Source organism: Chiloscyllium plagiosum, unplaced genomic scaffold, assembly GCF_037043375.1.
Source record: "Chiloscyllium plagiosum isolate Xiang-an unplaced genomic scaffold, Cpla_swu_hap1 HiC_scaffold_6, whole genome shotgun sequence".
NCBI lineage: Eukaryota > Metazoa > Chordata > Chondrichthyes > Orectolobiformes > Hemiscylliidae > Chiloscyllium > Chiloscyllium plagiosum.
In genome coordinates this window covers 80,051,784-80,071,643 of record NW_028270144.1, presented here as the reverse complement: position 1 = coordinate 80,071,643, position 19,860 = coordinate 80,051,784, and the positions used below count along the sequence as shown (strand labels likewise).

At 40.4% G+C, this 19,860-nt stretch overlaps 1 protein-coding gene across 7 annotated transcripts in view; it reads right to left on the bottom strand.

Moving 5' to 3' along the window:
- The window catches only part of LOC122550693 (glutamate receptor 4), a 252,123-nt gene extending 233,136 nt beyond the window's left edge, over positions 1-18,987 (bottom strand). For 4 of the 7 annotated variants that reach the window (XM_087988145.1, XM_087988146.1, XM_043691814.2 and 1 more), the window contains exons 1-2: positions 18,467-18,986; positions 16,777-16,935 (exon numbers count right to left, since the gene is read on the bottom strand). In XM_087988145.1, the coding sequence (XP_087844271.1) occupies positions 16,777-16,935; positions 18,467-18,554 (247 nt within the window). In that variant the 5' untranslated portion in view covers positions 18,555-18,986. Of the gene's footprint in view, positions 1-16,776; positions 16,936-18,466 lie in introns of all 7 variants that reach the window. The other 3 variants (XM_043691813.2, XM_087988147.1, XM_043691816.2) reach the window with 2 other exon arrangements.
- Between the last annotated feature and the right edge of the window lie 873 nt (positions 18,988-19,860).

Below are 19,860 nucleotides of genomic sequence, written 5' to 3'. Positions count from 1 at the left end.
AAATGTAGAAGAGGATTTTATCAAGTGGGTAAAATACTCCATTATACCAGAATACATTGACTATGTTGGCAAATGTAATACACGTTTTTTTAATGTACAGGTCCTTAATGAATTATTGCATTAAAAGCATGCTGAACTTACCTGTGACATCTACACACTCGCCACATTTATTGGGGTGGCATGGTGGTTCAGTGGTTAGCACCGCTGCCTCACAGCGCCAGGGACCTGGGTTCGATTCCAGCCTCGGGAGACTGTGTGGAGAATGCATATTCTCCCTGTGTCTGCCTGCGTTTCCTCCCACAATCCAAAGATGTGCAGGTTAGGTGAATTGGCATGAGAAATTGCCCATAGTGTTAGGTGCCTTAGTCAAAGGGAAATGGGTCTGGGTGGGTTACCCTTCGAAGGGTTGGTGTGGACTTATTGGGCCAGATGGCCTGTTTCCACACTGTAGAGAATCTAATCTAATATTTCATAAAGAATTCCTTAATTTACACCGAGTATCTCCTAACTCCTTGAGGTGCCATGAACCATATCACTTAACAAAATGATTTGATCTCATGGAAATAATGGGGAGAGTGGTAGTGCCTAAAATGCTGTGTTGAAGTACAGGACTACTGAATGATATCTGCACCATGCCAACCATACAGAATCCTGGATTCGGTCCCTCTTCAAATTTATCAAATCATTTCCACATCGATGGAGCTACAAAACCAGACTAAATAGTCTAACTATTAATAGTTGTTTCCAAAGCTTTCAAAGTTAGGTATAGATTGGGAAAGTAGCCCAGAAATATTTGATTAGCAACTAAAGACACAAACCATTGACTAACCTGTATGGAGGAAAGTACACCTGAAGGCATTTGTTAATGGCTCGTGCCACTATTTGCTGGGCAGGTTTACATAGGGCAGGTCAGGTGTTGTACACTTCTAATTTCAATTAAAGAATTCTACAGCCAGGATAGGATCCTTGTTTTACTATTATATAGTGTGGTTCCTGCATAATTCCAGTATTTGTACTGGGCATGTATGCAAAGGCAGATCCAGTATGGTAAATGCAAACTTCTGGTAGGTAATGGACACAAATGCATCACATCAGTCACCAGTTTTGTTCCTTAAATGACAGGTACAATAGTTTCCAATTCCTTCGGCCTCAAGGCGGAGGCAATGGCCTAGTGATATTATCGCTAGACTGTTAATCCAGAGACATAGGTAATGTCCTGGGGACGCAGGTTTAAATCCCACCACAGCAGATGCCATAATTTGAACTCAGCAAAATCTGGAAGTAAGAGTCTCATGGTAACTGTGAATCCATTGTCAATTGGTGGACAAACACATCTGGTTCATCAATGTCCTTCAGGGGAAAACATTTGCCATCCTTGCTTGGTCTACATGTGATTCTAGACCCAAAGTAATGTCGTTGACTCTTAATTGCCCTCTGGGCAATTAGAGATGGGCAATAAATGTTGGCCTGGTCAGTGACACCCTCATCCTGTGAATGAATAAAAAATGAAAACAATATTACAGGTCAATAACTGAAGGGACATTTTATGTCTGAAACATCAGTTTCACCTTGAGGCTTAAATCCTATCCCATTAGCCTGTCAGTCATCTATTTGAAAAGTTAAACTATGTGAGCTTCTGACATCCCTCAAATGTTTTATTCATACACTTCTCAGCAAATGATAGATTGCAAAACTTTTTTTTGCCGTGCCTAATGAGACCTTCATGTTCATTATTCATATCTGACCTTTACTGAAAAGAAAACTGGGAATGGAATCAATGGCATGTTTCATGAACATTTTCCCAAACAACATTTATAGAAAAATGGCTACTGTATAATACCCATGATCTTCTGCACGATATTGCAGGATTAATTGTGAAAGTAAATCTTGCCTCCTAAATAAGTTTTTCATGAATAAACAAACGTCATTTTAGGCAAAAGCATTAACAAATTAAAATGCTTCATATAGATTTTGCCAACTGCGTTGCTGGCTAGTACAGTATTCTGCAAAAGCAGTGACAGTTCTGGGGTTATCAATATCTATTCACCACAAACTCAATCAATGACTTCAGAGACCTCTTTGGCCTCAGCTTCCTGCAGCATTCCATTGAAGCTCAACACCAGCACTTTGTCTTTCAATTAAAAATGTTACAACTTTTCAGACTCAGTTCAACAAACTTAGCACCTAATCTCTACCCTTAATTTGTCTATCTTTGCCAGATTTAATTTTACTCTTTTGCTTTTGGACAGTGGTTTCTTAAAATCATTCTATCAATCAATTGTCCTCTGGACATCTCTTTACTTTTCCCATTACCACTCTTTTTTGCCTTTTCCACCAATCCTTCACCTATTCATTCGCTTTTAAAAAACAACATGGGATATAGGTGTTACTGGCAAGTCTAGCCTTTACTCGCAATCCCTAAATGTGCAGATGGCAGATAAGAGTCCCAACATTGTTGTTGGAATCACATTTCGGCTAAACCAGGCAAGAATGGCATAATTACAACAAATGGTAATGATTGCACGATTTTTAATGAACTCAAATTCCACCATGGCAAAACCCATGCTCCCAGAATGAGATTCTGAATTACTAGTCCAGTGATATTACCAGTACGCCAACACCTTCCTCTCTCTTATCCCTTCTATTCTATCACAGACCCCTTTTTATACGTCCTGCCACACTCTGTCCTCTTCCATAGTCAAACTGCCCATTTAAGAATTGGGTACATTTTAGATGCAAGATTAACAATAAATATTAATGGTCTCTCTCTAGCTCCACAAATGCTGCCTGACCTGTGTATTTTCAGTTTGTTGTTTTTAAATCCAGGATTATACAATGCTATTGCTTGATCCTTGACTGTAACATTACATAAATTTGCACATTCGCCAGTCTTAGTCTGTATTCATGTGAACATGCTGCATAATTTCATTCACTTCAAAACAGCTGCTAGGCCACAATGTAAAGAATGTTTGATTCCCCAGGTCAGATCTATTGACACACAATGTCAGCTTGGCTGAATCTTAAAATTATGCTGCTGGCTTATTTTTCAAATCCAAGAATCTCTCTCAAATTAAGAACAATTGTTTTTCTATAGCAAACAGCAAATATCATTTCATTTTAGTTAATTTTCTTGCTGTAAAGAGATGTTACAATTACACGCTGTAGAATCTCTTGAGAATGTTTCATGTATACCAGGGGAATGAGGATTGGGTCACTGCATGCCAGAAAGATATTTATAGACAGACATCCAACTTTATAAAATTGTTTGCTGTCACTTGTTTTTCCCATAAACCACGATTGTTTTGAAGCATGATATATTTGAAAATTAGAAAAAAGGTTTAACTATCTGACACATTCAATTTATGGACTGGAGAAACCCAGAGTAGTGGCAGAACTTTGGGATAAGATTTGATCATGGTCGGTTTCCAGGTTCTGTGACCAAGACAGTGTACAGGATGATACACCCCGTACTGAACAGGCTCAAAGCCAACTTGCAACTCAGCCTCAACTCTCATTATAATTATTTGCATGATTTACTAACAGTGCTGTGCCCTCAGATATAGCTTGTCCATTTCAACAGAATGAATCTTGAGCAACTAACCATGCATTACAAAATGGACAGTAGGAAGTGGGGGTAGTGGTGGTACAAATCAAGTGCAGTTGCTGGAATCAGGAGGAATGCATTTGCTCTGGGCAGCCCAGTTTGGTAAAAGCTTTGCAAAACAGGTGACAACATACACACAAGTATAGGCAAGAAATCTATAAAAACTTTAAAAACGTAGCTGTCAGGAATGCGAGCGAACTGGTGAAAAATAATGCTGCTATGGATTTTATAATAATGTCCGAACATATTTGAGATATAACACAAGTATTAAATGCATGGGGTGGAGGGAAGTGGTGAAAAGGAGAGAGGGTTAAACAGAAGTTACTTTAGGTCTATGATTCCCAGATTGTCCACCTGGAATTTCTTCATAACCTGTCTTCACCTAGGCTGTTAAAGAGATTTATTCCATAGTTATGAATCATTAACATTTGCATCATGCCAGTCTGATAGGTGAAGGGGGTGAACTTAGACTAGAAATGTCCATGACTTTGAAATAACTGTTCATGTTTTTCCACAACAACTGCTCATAACCCAATAAACCAGATTCTAATCCATATTCAAGTGACTAACATTTTTCCATCTGTGAGAGATGGTAGAAATGCAACCTGAGAATGGTGGGGAAGACATCTGCACCATTTCCTTTGTGGTCTGAGTCAGCCATTTCTAGAAAGGCTGCTACACGTCCCACACGTTACACTCTCCATTGACTGGGGTACGGGGTTGGGGAATGGGTGATCTCTGCTCATGCCTTGTTTCGCAGGGCTGACATCTGCTTTGGAACTTCTGAAATGATCTGTCATCTTGGTGGTGATTGCCTGGTCACAGCTGGTGCTGTATTTGCTATATTGAAAATAGGAATTCTGATGCATGTGTAAACACAGGTACAGACACACACACAGGTCTCCCACATACATTTGTACAGTTACACAGGCACATGTCTTGTTACGGCATATAAATGTACTTGCTTATATAGAACTGGTATACTGTAAGGGAATGAGTCCAGAATCAGAATTGACCTGACATTAGTCAGTGATCCAAGCTAATGTTTATCCCTTTTCCAAAATTCAAGTAATGCTAATGTTCAAATTCATAAAGACTGTGGATTTATTTTAATTAGAGTGTTGTAAAAAAGAATCCGTTGTCTTCAGGAGATCTAAGAATTGTGCATACCAATTAAATATAGACGACTATGTGAGTAACTTGCAGTGCAGAAAACACACTTATTCATTTTTATAACAATTTGTCTAAAGAAATGGAATCTCCAAATCTTTATTGAATCATTGTAAGGAGAAAAATGATCCAAATGTATAAATTCTACTCTCTGGTTTTGTATTATTTTCACAGTTAAATTAACAACTGGAGAAAAATATACATAGTCACATTGCTTCATCCTCCAAGTTTTTTTACTGAAAACAATGGGTAAAGAAGATTATTTCTCTTTGTCTTTTCTATGAGCAAACCTATCTCTTTAAAGCATGTCTGGAAATTATTCATGTGCCATGGGAACATAAACATTCAAGCTTGTTTGAAGTTACAAACATGATAGCAACAATTTCACATTATCTTCTCATTCTTTCATATTTCAGCATAACATGTGATTATGCTGGTATTAAAACTGGGAATATCAGAATATCAATTATGCGTTGGCTGCATCTATAAGTTATTAATCAAACTTGAAAGCGAGCAACTACTTCTTAACCATTTGTGAAATCTACAGTGTTTAAACACAATCACATGCAATGCCATGCCCTCTAACTTGCCATCCCTTAACAAAGTATTCTTCTTGGGCAGCAATTGCAACAACAATGTGGGATTAGCTTGAATTTCCTGGGTCCACATCCTAAAAGGTTTGTTGATTTCACCAAAACAAAAAAAAAGTTCAAGACATTTGTTATTTAAAAAAGGTGTTTTTTGTGGTTTTACTTTCTTTTGAAAAGGGGTGAAAATTCATTTGCTACACGATGTATTTTGAAAATACTTTTGCGTTAGTGAGGCAGATGTGTGTGTGTGTGTTGTATATTCACAGAGGTGAACTCCTTGACCTCAATTCCTGAAATCTGCTCCTATGTGTAGAGTGTTATGCTGAGAGTGTGTAATTGCTACATTTCCCATCATCGATCTCTGCTTCCAAAGAGCAAATACCTTTTGAATTAATCACATTAGGAGTATGAATTCAGCAGTTAACCTTTATCAAGAGTGGTTTTGATATTTACATTTTAGGACACCATACTGTTTTCTCTTTTAAGAATAATTTAGGGTCAGGAATGTGCTACCTGTTTGAAAGCTTCAAAGAAAGGCAGAGCGGGATTAAGTGAGCGCATGGTGGTATTGTTTGACTTTATGGTCGCGCTTTTTTCCAAACTTCAGAAGATTACAAAAGATGATAAACAACAGATTTTGAAATTGCATCGAACAAAAACTGAATACACAATGTTACATTACGAATGAGGGATTCTACTATCTTCAACAGCCCTTTCTTGCAGAAATGTATGAATTGAAGGACGGAAAGTCAACAGTACAAGTGCAGATAGCATCATTGCATGTAACCAAGCTTGCATTGAAATATTGATTCCTCAACAAAATATTTTGCATTTCAACTTGTCTCCAACTCCTTCTTAGCATTTAAACATTTACAGGTTTTCAGCAGTGCTGTGCCCTTTCAAGCAGAATGCCCTACAAATGTCAAGCTCAGTCTTCAAAGTATGGTGGTAAAAACAATGACTGCAGATGCTGGAAACCAGATTCTGGATCAGTGGTGCTGGAAGAGCACAGCAATTCAGGCAGCATCCGAGGACAGGCAAAATCGACGTTTCGGGCAAAAGCCCTTCATCAGGAATGACCAACATTCTACTATCGGTTCTGCAGGGCATTGTGGTTACTTTTAACAACATTTTCCATTTCTGCATTCTGTTATGCCAGCCGAGAGTCATCTTGCATACAACACACCATTTCAAAGGCAATTTTCACTTGCTTTAAAGTTTAAGTGACAAAAAGAGTTTACTGTTCTATAATTCATGAAATACCGTAAGTAACACAAGTGGTTGCTGGGAAAAACCAATAATTCCCACCATGTACTACATGTAAATTCGCTGTGGTACAGGTTGACCAAATTCTATCGTTGTATTTCCACTTGATATAGTTGATTGGTGCAGCAAAGCATCATCACAGTGATAATTTATCTCCTGAAGCTTAGGGCTGAAGCATAAAGTCATTGTTCAGGAATGAACAACCATGTCCAAAAAAGTCATTATGTTATCATTCATTGGAGATACATAATGATAATTACAGTCATTTTAATCTCACATTCTGAAATAATTGCACACTCCTAGCATTAAGAAGTTTTGAGATTGTACAGGTGAAGATACTGGAGTGTTAGTAACAATAAAGAAAGTGATGTAATCTTTGCAATAAATTAAATATAGGATGAACAATCCAACAATCTACAAATGTACTTGTATCTCAGTATGGCTTTCAGATTATATTTTATGGCAGAAGTGGAAAGAAGATATATTAAGTTGCTGTTCACACAAAATAGAGATTAGAGATATACTTCTCTCAAGGATCAATTGAAATGGATTTCTTTCAGCTAACCAGTGGTGGGTCTCTGGAATTCTCCTGCTGCTGTGACCCAAGAGAGTCTCACGTGGACTTGGCTAGCCACTAAAATGTGCCTAATGATCAAAACATCAACGAAACAAAAATCTGAATGGATAGAATCATGGCGGTTAGAATGTGACAAAGGAACTCAAATGTTATCCAAGCTAGACCCTCCTTAACATTGAGTGTTATGCCACAAAATGAGAGGAGCTGTGTTAATATGTGTTACTAGGAGAATTATTCGAATCGAGAGTATTGTGCTGGAAAAGCACTTGGTCAGGCAGCATCCAAGGAGCAGGAATATTGACATTTAGGGCAAAAGCCTTTCATCAGGAATGCTTGCCCTTCAGTTGAACAATAGTTGGTACACTCAGGTGGTGGCAGTGCATGTCATTATAGGAGATTTAATCACATGAATGCTGGTAACCTCTAGTAATCAGACAATTGATCTTTTTTAGGATTCTGGTCAGCTTTGGCTTGAGGGACAAGTGTTATGTTCATTGCATTGTCAGTTAGCTTGCATTAACTTTGCAATATTTTTGGAAAATGCAGCAGCCTCTTAAGGGAGCTCATGAGTGCTTCCAAATTTCAAAAAGGACAAAGTTAACAACAGAAACATTGGTAAAATCAACTTCTAAACTGCTGTACAAACATTGTCATAGAATTACAGAGTCATACAAAATAAAACAGACCCTTTGGTCTAACTAGTCCATGCCAATCACGTTCCCAACTAAACTAGTCCCATTTGATCCCATTTGGCCCATATCCCTGTAAACTGTTCCACATTGTACCTCATCGTACCTTGTTATTCCTTTGTCTCACGTATTTATCTAGCTTTTCTATAACAAGTGTTCAAGTACATTTGTAATTCCTCAGATAAAGAAGCAGTCTACATCAGCATGCAGCAAGACATGGGCAACACAGAAGGTCACTTGGGCTGTTCATTAATGCATGGTACACAATTGTATCACAATTACCATCTCCAGCAGGGATCACATGATTCATATTCAACAAGAATGCCATCACTGAATCCACCACTATCAACATGCTGAGGGTTACTATTGGCCAGAAACTTCATTGGGTCAGTCATAAATATTGTGGTCAACAGAACAGGATAGAGTGTGAGTACTCTTCAATGATTAACTCATCTAATTCCCTAAAATGTTTCCACCATTTACAGTGAAATACTTCCCATTGACTGCAATATTGTTTCAACAATACTCAAGAAGCTTTCAAGACAAAACAGTCCACTCGACTGGCTCTCATCCACACTGTTTAACTTCCTCCATCACTGGTACAGCAACTCACTAAGGTTTCTTCAACAGCACCTTCCAAACCTGTGATCTTTGCCACACAGAACAATAAGGGCAGTTGGCATATGGCAACATATAACGAACACATTCTGCCTCTAATCTGCACATCATCCACGCTTTGGATGGCAATCTATTTCTGTCATTGCTGGGTCAAAGTCCTGGCATTTCTCAGCTAATAATCCCATGGGATACCAACACCACTGGAATTGTGCTGAGAAAGCAGTTCACCACCATCACCTTCTTTGACATTTATTGTTCATCCTTGTTGCAGTAAGGCTCACATTCCATGGACAAGTGTAATGGAAAAAAATTTGCATCATGTGGTCATAAGTTGCACATTCTAACTGCTTTATTAAAATCTTGTTAACTGTTTTCATCTATGCTCATAACGTTTGTTTGGTTGTGTTGGGTGTATCCGGTTCTGTGATGATATCTCCCAAGATTGTGAAGCTTACATCTCCAAATGTTATGGAGTCCAGTCATAATTGTGTGCATACATTCTTCTGTTTTCCTTTATCCAGTTTCTGTCTCTACCTGACAGCATAACTTTAAATATGGAATCAACTTGGTCTGTATATTGCATCCAAAACACTTCTTAGAAAAGCAGATGTTGAGTGTAGCAAATGTCACAAGATAAATTTTCGAGCTGGGAAGACAGCCAGGGAGTGGTTTTGAGAGAGCCCAATTGACCTAGCTGAAGTCTCTGTCACTGATAATGATGTATACGTAAAGGAGTATACTGAAGTTCGAAGTTGGAGGGTTAGTGAAGTATTATTCGGTAACCACATGTAGGTGTAATTAAGATTGGTCTAATTTCATTGCTGGTAAGGGTGCATGTGGCTCTGTTTGGTCTGTTCATTCTTCAATATTCTTATTGACAAGACACCAAAGCAAAAATTTAATTCCATGTATATTTTTAAAGCTTTGAGTGTTTATTTTGGTTGCTAAACGGAAGTGGACTTATGTGAACTAAACGTAACAGAGTACATATACCTATATTGTAATGTGCAAGCCAGTTTAGACCATAAGGGCATAAGACATAGAAGCAGAAATTAGGCCATTCTGCCCATCAAGTCTGCTCCGCCATTCGATCATAGCTGACAGGTTTTTTAACCCTATTCTCCCACTTTCTCCCGGTTACCTTTGATCTCCTTCACAATCAAGAACTTATCTATCTCTGTTTTAATTATATTCAATGACCTGACCTCTACGGCATTCTGTGGCAATGAATTCTACTCTCTGGCTGAACACATTTCTCCTTATTTCCGTTCTAAAGGGTCTTCCCTTTACTCTAAGGCTGTGTCCTCGGGTCGTCTTCTCTCCTGTCATTGGAAACATCTTCCCAACATCCACTCTATGCAGGCCATTCAGTATTCTCTACATTTCAATCAATCCCCCCTCATCCTTCTAAACTCCATCGAGTATAGTCCCAGAGTCCTCAAACATTCCTCATGTGTTAAGCCTTTCATTCCTGGGATCGTTCTTGTGATCCTCCTGTGGACCTGCTCTAGGGCCAATACATTCTTCCTGAGGTATGGGGCCCAAAATTGTTCACAGTATTCTAAATGTGGTCTGACCAGAGTTTTATAAAGCCTCAGAAGTACATCCCGGCTTTTATGTTGTAGTCCTCTTGAGGTGATTAGATTACATTACAGTGTGGAAACAGGCCCTTCGGCCCAACAAGTCCACACCGACCTGCCGAAGCGCAACCCACCCATACCCCTACATTTACCCCTTACCTAACACTACGGGCAATTTAGCATGGCCAATTCACCTAACCTGCACATCTTTGGACTGTGGGAGGAAACCGGAGCACCCGGAGGAAACCCACGCAGACACGGGGAGAACATGCAAACTCCACACAGTCAGTTGCCTGAGGCGGGAATTGAACACGGGTCTCAGGCGCTGTGAGGCAGCAGTGCTAACCACTGTGCCACCGTGCCGCCCACAATTACAGGTGAATGACAGCATTATATTTGCCTTCCTAACTACTGACCCAACCTGGACATTTACCTTAAGAGAAACCTGGACTAGAACTCCTAAGTCTCTTTGCACTTTAGATTTCTGAATTTGCTCCCCATTTAGAAAATAGTCCATGCTTCTATTCTTCCTACCAAAGTGCATGACCTCACAGTTTTCCACACTGTACGCCATCTGCCACTTCTTAGCCCACTCTCCTAACCTGTCTAAATCTTTCTGCAACCTCTTCACCCTCTCAATTGTACCTGCCCCTCCAACTATCTTTGTATCATCTGCAAACTTAGCCAGAATGTCATCAGTTCCTTCATCCAAATCATTAATGTATAAAGTGAAAAGCTGTGGGGCCAACACTGACCCTTGTGGAACACCACTAGTTACTAGCTTCCATCCTGAGAAGGACCCTTTTATCCCCACTCTTTGCCTTCTGCCAGACAGCAAATCTTCTATCCATGCTAGCACCTTGCCTCTAATACCATGGGTCCTTATCTTGCAAAGCAGCCTCCTGTGTGGCACCTTATCAAAGGTCTTTTGGAAGTCCAGTAGATAACATCCATTGGCTCTCATTGTTCTAACCTGCTTGTTACCACCTCAAAGAATTCTAGTAGATTTGTCAGGCATGACTTCCCCTTGATGAAATCATGCTGACTTTTCCCTATTTAACATAACTTCCAAGTATTCAGAAATCTCATCCTTTATAATTGATTCCAAAATCTTACCAACAACTGAGGTCAGGCTAATAAGCTTATAATTTAACATCTTTTGCCTTACTCCCTTCTTAAATGGGGGATTACATTAGCAATTTTCTAGTCCTCTGGGATGCTCCCTGACTCCACCAATACCTGACAGATCACTACTAAAGCCTCCACTATCTATTCAGCTATCTAAACTTAGTTGTTGTGGCTAATATCACTACATATTGTCACAATTCTGGCTTGGAGAAGGTGAGAACTGCAGATGCTGGAGATCGGAGTCGAAGAGTGTGGCACTGGAAAAGTACAGCAGGTCAGGCAGCATCCGAGGAGCAGGAGAATTGACGTTTTGGGCATAAACTCCTCATCAGGAATGATAAAGGGCTTATGCCCGAAACATTGATTCTCCCACTATTTGGATACTGCCTCAACTGCTGTGCTTTTCCAGCACCACACTTTTCGACACAATTCTGGCTTGTTAATAATTCCTATTGGATACAAAACGTATTTCCCATTTGCAATTGTTGTATTTGAATATGATGATCACTGTATTCAGGCTTGCATTTGGTTTCTGTATCTTTGTATTTAAATTTACCAACATATGTGTCCTGTATATTCAGTATTCATTACAATTCATGTGCTATGAGGAGGAGGAGGAGAAGAAATAACTCCACCTTGCACCAGTGCATTGTATAACTTAATTAACACACTGAAATGCAAGTTCCTCCTGGTACAGATTTTGAAACATTGGCAAATGCAAATCACGATGTGTCAATCTCCTTCAATTACATCAGTGGCTATTTGGTTTCTCACATTGAAGGAAAAATAAATGATATTGCTACTCCATCAAGATGTCAAAAACTGAGCCACTCCAGATGGGACATTTAGATTAATTCCATCAGGTTTTGGGGCTGGGAACTCCTAATGTTACTTTGCGGAGTTTAAGAATGGACATCTGCTTTAAATTCTTATTCATTTTATGGCTTAAACCAAATTCCTGCCTTAGACAATTGTCAATATTGCAACATTTGGACGCTATTTACTGGTACTTATGAAAATAATGTGAACACTAGGAGCTTGAACTACATGATAAAGGGAAAAGCACATTGCTGAGCACTTGTTGTGTGGTGTTGTGTTATCTTGTCTCTTCTTGCAAGAAATTGCATTTATGGTATCTTTAATGTCGCAAAACAACCCAAGGTGTTTCACAAAGAAGTTAGCAAACAAAAAAATTGATATTGGATCTCATAAGAAAACATCCTATCCCAGATCAGAAACTCAAAATAAGGTCAAAGAGACCAGGTTTAAAACACAGATACATGGATACTGTCGCAGAAGGTTGATGTGAAATCATTCTATATTCCAGTTACGAAAGGAAGAATTTGAATGTATATTGTCAGAGAAGAAACTCTATTTTCATTGTTCAAGTGATGCTGGTTATGAACTGTTCTATATTTCAGAATTAAAGTGAATATTCAGTGAAATTGAAAACAGAAGATATTCTTTAAGGTGTTTCTTACCGGTTTTGACCTCTTCCCCAAAGGTCATGAGATTTAGTGGAATGCAATTTCAAACTGATTGATCGCCCTCCAGTATACTTATCCATTGGTCTGGTCTAAGTCTCAATAAAAACAATTACAGGCAACTCAAGTTGGAAATATCAAAAGCAAACCCAGAGCTATCATCATCTAGCATCATGCAGTGTGCGTCCAAGTAAGATGTTTTGCAGCAGCTCAGGCTGACGTTCCACTGAAATTAGAGTGCTAAGGCCAACTTCATGCTTCAATCTACCAACCCCACTGGAGATCAACCAACTCATTGCAAAACAGGATTGGAGCTCAGAACCTTCACAGTGTGGCATTCTGAAAACATGAAGGGTTTGATTTTTGTTTTGGGGTTGGGACCCTGACATCAACATGAATTTCTAGATCCTAACTAGGTGTTATTTCTGCATTAGATGCCTCAAGCTATACAAAGGTGGCTAATTAGTTGCCTGGATCGTGCTGATAACAGTGGGCAGATTCAAAAGGTTAGACTCTCCACAAACATTCTCAATAAGTCGGGGAGACCAGCACATCGATACAAAAAGATATGGCTGATCATTTATAACAATCTCCAGTCAGAAGTGCTGAGTGCATGACCTATTGGGGCCTCCTCCAGAAGACCTTAGCATCACAAGGACTAGTGTTCCGTCAATTTGATTTATGCCACGGTTGGAGGCACTGCATACTGCAAAACACTACGGGTACTGACAACATTCCGGCAATTGTATTGAAGAGCTGGGCTCCAGAACTAGCCATGCCCATAGCTAAGTTATTTCAGACAGTTGCAACACTGGCATTTGCCCAACAATGTGGAAAATTGCCCAGTCATATCCTGTACACAATAAAATGAACAAATCCAACCTGACTAACTGCCACCTTCTCAGTGTACTCTCCATCATCAGTAAAGTGAGTGAAGATGTCATCAGAAGTGCTATTAAGCAGCATCTGCTTAGCAATAACCTCTTCAAATGACACCCAGTTCAGGTTCCACCAGTCCACCCAGCTCTTGACCTCATAACAGTCTCAGTCTGAAAATGGAGGAAAGAGCTGAATGCCCAAAATTAGGTGAGAGTGATTGCCTTTGACAATGTGCCATCAAGGATTTCTAGCAAAACTGGAGTCAATAGGAATCTGGGGGGGAAGAAGACTCTACTGATTGGAATCATACCTGGCACAAAGGAAGAGAGCTGTGTTTGGTTGGAGATCAATCATCTCAGGTCCAGGACATTTCTGAAGGAGTTCCTCAGGCATGTCATTGGCCTAACCATCTTCAGCTGTTCTTCAATTACTTCTCCATCATAAAAGGTGAGAAGTGGTGATATTTGCACAATGTTCAACACTATTCACTATTCCTCAGATGCTGAAGCAGTCCATTTCCAATGCAAAAAGATTTGGATAACATCCAGCTTGGCCTGACAATTGGAAAGTAACGGCCATGCCTCAAATGCCTGGAAATTGTTATTCCCATTAAGACAGAATCTAACTATTGTCTGTTGACATTCAATGGTATTGCCAACACTGAAACCCACTATTGACATCCTCGGGGTTACCATTGACAAGAAATTGGACGGGCTATACGTACAAGTACTGTGGCTACAAAAGCAGGTCAGAAGCTAGGAATCTTGCAGCAAGTATCTCCCCTCTTGACTCCCCAAAGCTTGTACAGAAGGTACAAGTCAGGAATGTGATGGAATATTCCCCATTTGTCTGAATGAGCTCCAACAACACTCTCAACGATTGACACCATCCAGAACAAAGCAGTCTGCTTGATTCGCACCAGACCCACAAGCAAATGGTCCCTCCACCACTGATTTTCAGTGGTGCTATCTACAAAATGCACTGTAGAAATTCACCAAGGCTCCTAAGACAGCACCTTCCAAATCCACAACTACTTTCACCTAGAAGGTGGAAGTCAGCAGACACACAGGAACACCAACACCTGCAAGTTCCCTCCAAGCCACTCAGTATTCAGACTTAGAAATAAAGTGCTGTTTCTTCACTATCACTGGGTCAAAATCCTTGAACTCCAACTCTAATGTCATTGTGGATGCACCTCCATCAAATTGACTGCAGAGGTTCAAAAATGCAGCTTAGCATCACCTTAAGGGCAAATATGGATAGGCAATGCTTGTTCAGCCAGCAATGCCTATACCCAGTGTAAGTGAACAAGAAAACAGGATTGCATAACATAAATTAAGTCCTAAATTTAATTAGATTAAAACCTTTAAAAGAAAGCCCGTGTGCTATCTTTCATTTCATTTTGAAAAAATGTTACATTTTCAAAATAAAAACCACCTCATTTTTACACCACTTTTAAAAAACAGAAAAATATCAAGAGGTGCAAAAGGAAATAATAGAAAGGGAGCTAAAAAAAGGGGAGTAAAGAGACTTGATCAGAGGAAATTTTAAAGAAAGGTCTTAAAGGAAGAAGAAAGTAAAGAGTGTTCCAGAGGGAATTCCAGACAATGAGGCTGAGGAAGCTAAAGGCACCACAATGATAGGAAAAAAATGCACAAGGTTACTCAAGTAAGGAGGGTCACAGTTACAAAGGATTTCAACGCAAGAGTAAGAATTTTTAAAAATATGGTGTAACAGTAATGAAAAGCAAAGACAATGGCTGAACAGGTCTTGGTGTGATGTGGGATATGAGGTTGCGGTCTGGTATCTAGGGAGAAGATTGAATGAGTCATTGACAGGGTTTGTGGTAGCATCTAGTATTAGTGGAAGGAGTAAAATACAATTTGTGTTAGACTGGTTGTTGAAGAAGCAATCTGACAATACAGAAACAGTAGAGATGTCAGAAGAGTTGTTGGAGAAGGAGAACTGGATACGATCAACATTCATATGCAACTGATCCCACATACATCTGCAGAAATTTTACAAAGCGAAGTTGAGAGGAAGATGAAGGGATCACAAAGAGATTCTGTGCATGGCTCTTGAAGTGACAGTGAAGCAATAGAAGAGGGGAAAAGAATCTTCACTAGATGCATTGGCAAGAGCCCTAACAAGAAAAAACTGGAGGGTAGTCCCACCAATGTGTGTAACTAAGGCAAGTGCCAAACGTGGTTGATGTTCCTGCTGCTCCTGGAATAGCCCCCTGCATTCTTCAATTGACCCAGGACTGATCCCTTGTGTTTGGTGGCAATGTTAAAGTTGGGGATATGCAGAGACATGGATTGATTCTCTATATAAACTTGTATCTATTCTACTGGTTGGACAACAATTGCCTCAAGATAGACTTGAGAAAGTTCATGGGGTGTTGAATTAGTCCAGATTTTGCCTCTTTAATATTCATTACTGAGATAAAAAAATTCTGGAAAAACTAAAGAAACAAATATTTCGTAAATATCTCAAGTTCCCGGGCATTCTACACTAGATACAATGCTGATTGATGTTCTATTATTTCTGATTAAACACCATACGAGGAGTGTTTGGAGCTGGGTGCTATCACAAGTTCTGGTATTATTAACAACAAAGGCAGTCATAAACGAAACAAGTCAGCAGGATACCGAGATGGAGATACGTGAACCAATAAAAAAAAGACAACTTAACCCCGCCACGGACTGACGTTTCTAAATCTAACCATGATTTTTCCAATATCTGTTAACCCAAACTAACGTTTCTAATTGAACCTCAACCATAGGTTTTAACTACAAACATTATATCTGCTGATAAAGCCTTTACAGGAGATTCCCAGGGAAATCCTTTATTTCCCTGCAGCAGCTAAAAACGGTGATAGCATCATAAAAAAACCCATAATGATTCAGCCAATCTGGGTTTCATTGGGAAAGGCTAATAAAAAAGGAAAAGGCGGTCTCTCCAGCTCCTTGGCTGTAACCGTACATTTAAAAGCACCTGAACTCCAAACATTTGTTTTTTGCTTAAATAACTGGAAGTATTAACGACTCTTTCAAATCACGTGCTCAGAGCAGCGGGAAGGCTTCAGTCAATACTAAAACGGCCACTCGCCGCAGTCTGGAGTGTTCCCGGTGACAATCGATTATTTTCGATAAACGGCTCAAACATAAAGAAAAGTGCTTTCTACTTACAGGCATTTGTTACAGCAAAGCTGTTGGCTGTTTCAATGTTGTCCACATGAGGAACCAAATTGAAAGGGGCTTCAGTCGTGTTGGGATTAGTATTGTGAAGATAAATCGCAAAGCGGAATGCACTGTATTCCTGATCAGAATATCTCATGAACAGCCCTCCTGCAACAACGGAGAGAAAAAAACAACAACAAAACAACGGAGGGATAATTAGCTAATAGCATTCCATTCGCAGTCCCTGTCAGATCACAACACAGGCCACGCACTGATGCATTGGAAAACCCACCGTGCCATTACATAAAAACCAATCAGCCACCTTCAGGTAAAGATACAAGCAAAATATTTAATCGCATCTTGTCACCCCACCCCCAGCCCCCAAGAGAGCAGCATTATTTCAGTGGAGGGAGCAAGTTTGCAGCAGTTTGACTAAACTTAAAAAAAAAGGTTCGAAGTCATGCTCAACCCGAACTCCCGAACCGCCACGCCGTCCAATCACAACAGAAGCAGCGAGAGGTCCACTTTTAAAATGCAATACCGTACAACATCTCATTCCTCATCTCCAGTCATATCATCGATATCAATGCTGTGTTAGAACTCGATATCTAAAACAAAACCCCTCTAAACTCTGACATAAAATCATGACCCTCTTCCCCCAGCCCGGCTAAAATATTCACAGATCGAATAACGTCAGCATTCGGCCGTGCAGTGAAGACCGAATGGACACATCGATTACTGATTAACATCCCGGGGGTGAACACACCGTTTTAATATATAGGAAACTTCCAATGTCAGTAAGACATTCAAATCACGTTTGAAACATGAACATCGCCACAAAAGCAAAATAAAAGCCCCGACCGCGAATGGAATTTCAACTTTTGAACGTGGGTCATTTTGCAGTGGAGACAGAACAGGAAGCATCTCATTAACACGGCCTTGCTAAATAGCATTCGATGCACACTTTGGGAGACCCCCAAATATATCTATTAGCATTAAAAACACCGTCAGAAGAATTAACTTTACAGCTTGTGTAAGATAATGGATATTCCATTTTACACCCTCTAATGTTACAGAATGACTTTCCTCCACAGCTTGTCCGTATAACAGAGAATACTAACTTTTCCCCTCAACCAGTCAATCTTATTCTGACGACCATATCTCAATATATACACCATGCACACAGTAGCAGGTAATGCATCTTATCAGCAATTCTGACTGGTGTAGTGCTACAATGATCTGACATGCCTTTTCTTTAGATTGCAGTTTTACAACGTGAACGGAATACAAGCTATATATATATATATATATATATATACACACATATGTGATCAGATGAGAACTTTTCTCGGCAACTGACTAACATCGGTGCGAGCGAGCCAGCAGCATCCCATTAAGAGCTGACAACCCCAGTACAAGTACTGCAGTGTTCCAACATAATACAACTGCATCTACTACTCCCTCCAAAAACACCAGAAAACGGCCAACATCTTCCACAACTCTACCTTTTCCCGAAATAACTATCTTCCACACGCATCAATATTTTATAACTGATCGCAAATTCTTGAGCCAAAAGGGAGAGATATCCCGGCCGTTGTATTTGAAATGCACCAGTCGATGGTGCACGGACAGATCGCTACAAGATTCATACTGTGCGAGAAATAGTTTTTTTTAAAAAAAATCGGATCAAAGATCTTACCTATTTGTACACTGGTGGGAAAAGCTCCTAAAGCAAGCCCCAAAAAGCCAGAGCAAAGCAAGACAATTTGCCTGCCGATCCGCTTCATCTTCTTCTGTTAGGTGTGATTGAGAGGCATCGAGGATGGTTACACACAGGGCACAGCGCGGTCTCCTCCTAACAATCCAGTCTGGGCATTTTTTTTTCCGCAGTCTCCACTCACACACAGTCAGAGCGAATGTGTCCAGCTGAATGTTGTGGCGCTGGGATCGGTGCACATGCAAGATGGTGGTGTTGGGAGCGTCTAGTGGCTGGCAGTGGGGGGGGGGGGGGGGGGATGAGACATGCGCTATCTATCTCCGGCACTCTCTCCTACCCTGTCCTATTGACCAAAGCTGATCGCCGGCTTTCTGAAGCAGCATGGGACGATTCTCACTCACCCTGGGACCAATACTCCTGTCCCCAGCACGCAGAATGCCGGTGGCTCCCCAGGAAACCATTGAACGTGAGTTTTCACGTGACGGCTATTTAGTCCAATATTTGTGTCTATCCATCCTCCGTTCCTGCTCTCTATCCATGAGTGAGTCTGGATGGTGTGCTTGGCTGTGAATGGATGTGCAGGCACAGCTGTGGGATGGCCTCCATGCCCCACAAGATGCTTCGGTTTGTTTGATTGACACGGTGAAGGGAGAACTTGCATTTGCGTAGCGCCTGTCACAGCCCCGAGCCTCGTAAAGTGCTTCGCGGCTCACGAGGCATCATTGCAAGTGCGGGCGCAACTGTGAAGTCGCCAGTCCCAGGCACAGCCCGCTCCCACAAACAGCAACGGGTGATGTGAGAACTCAACAGCTCGCTTTCTTTTAGTGGGGTAGACAGACAGGACCCAGGCCGGAACGATCAGGACGCAGCTCCCAGCGGCGCTCACAGGGAGTACACCCGTGGAACCCATGGGTGTGTGTAACCTGCGACTTTCCTGTTTGCAAAACCATCAGCGACAGGCGCCCTGTTTATTCTGATGCGTTCCATCACGGGACAGCAGCATTTTGACAATGGTCACTTGCTCAGGTACTTCAGAGATTAGGAATGAATATGCATCAAAAATAATAATTATTATTTCTTGGAAGTTTAACCAATATATCATTTCCCCCCCCCCCTCCCAGAGATGGATTTGACTATCATTCTGGTCTTGTTCATTAGAAGCCAGAGCATTAGCTCCATTAGCTTTGTACTTTGCTCAGTTCCATAATTTCACACATGACATGCCCTTCATTTGTGGAGCTATGGTTTTGCATAGCGATTTCATTCCAGCTGTAAAACGTGTGTGCAAGAATTACTGAAAAGAGACGATACAAGCGTCACATTAGTTTTTCTAGAGTTATTGATAGCTGCAGTTTAAAAAAAATGTCATTGTATTA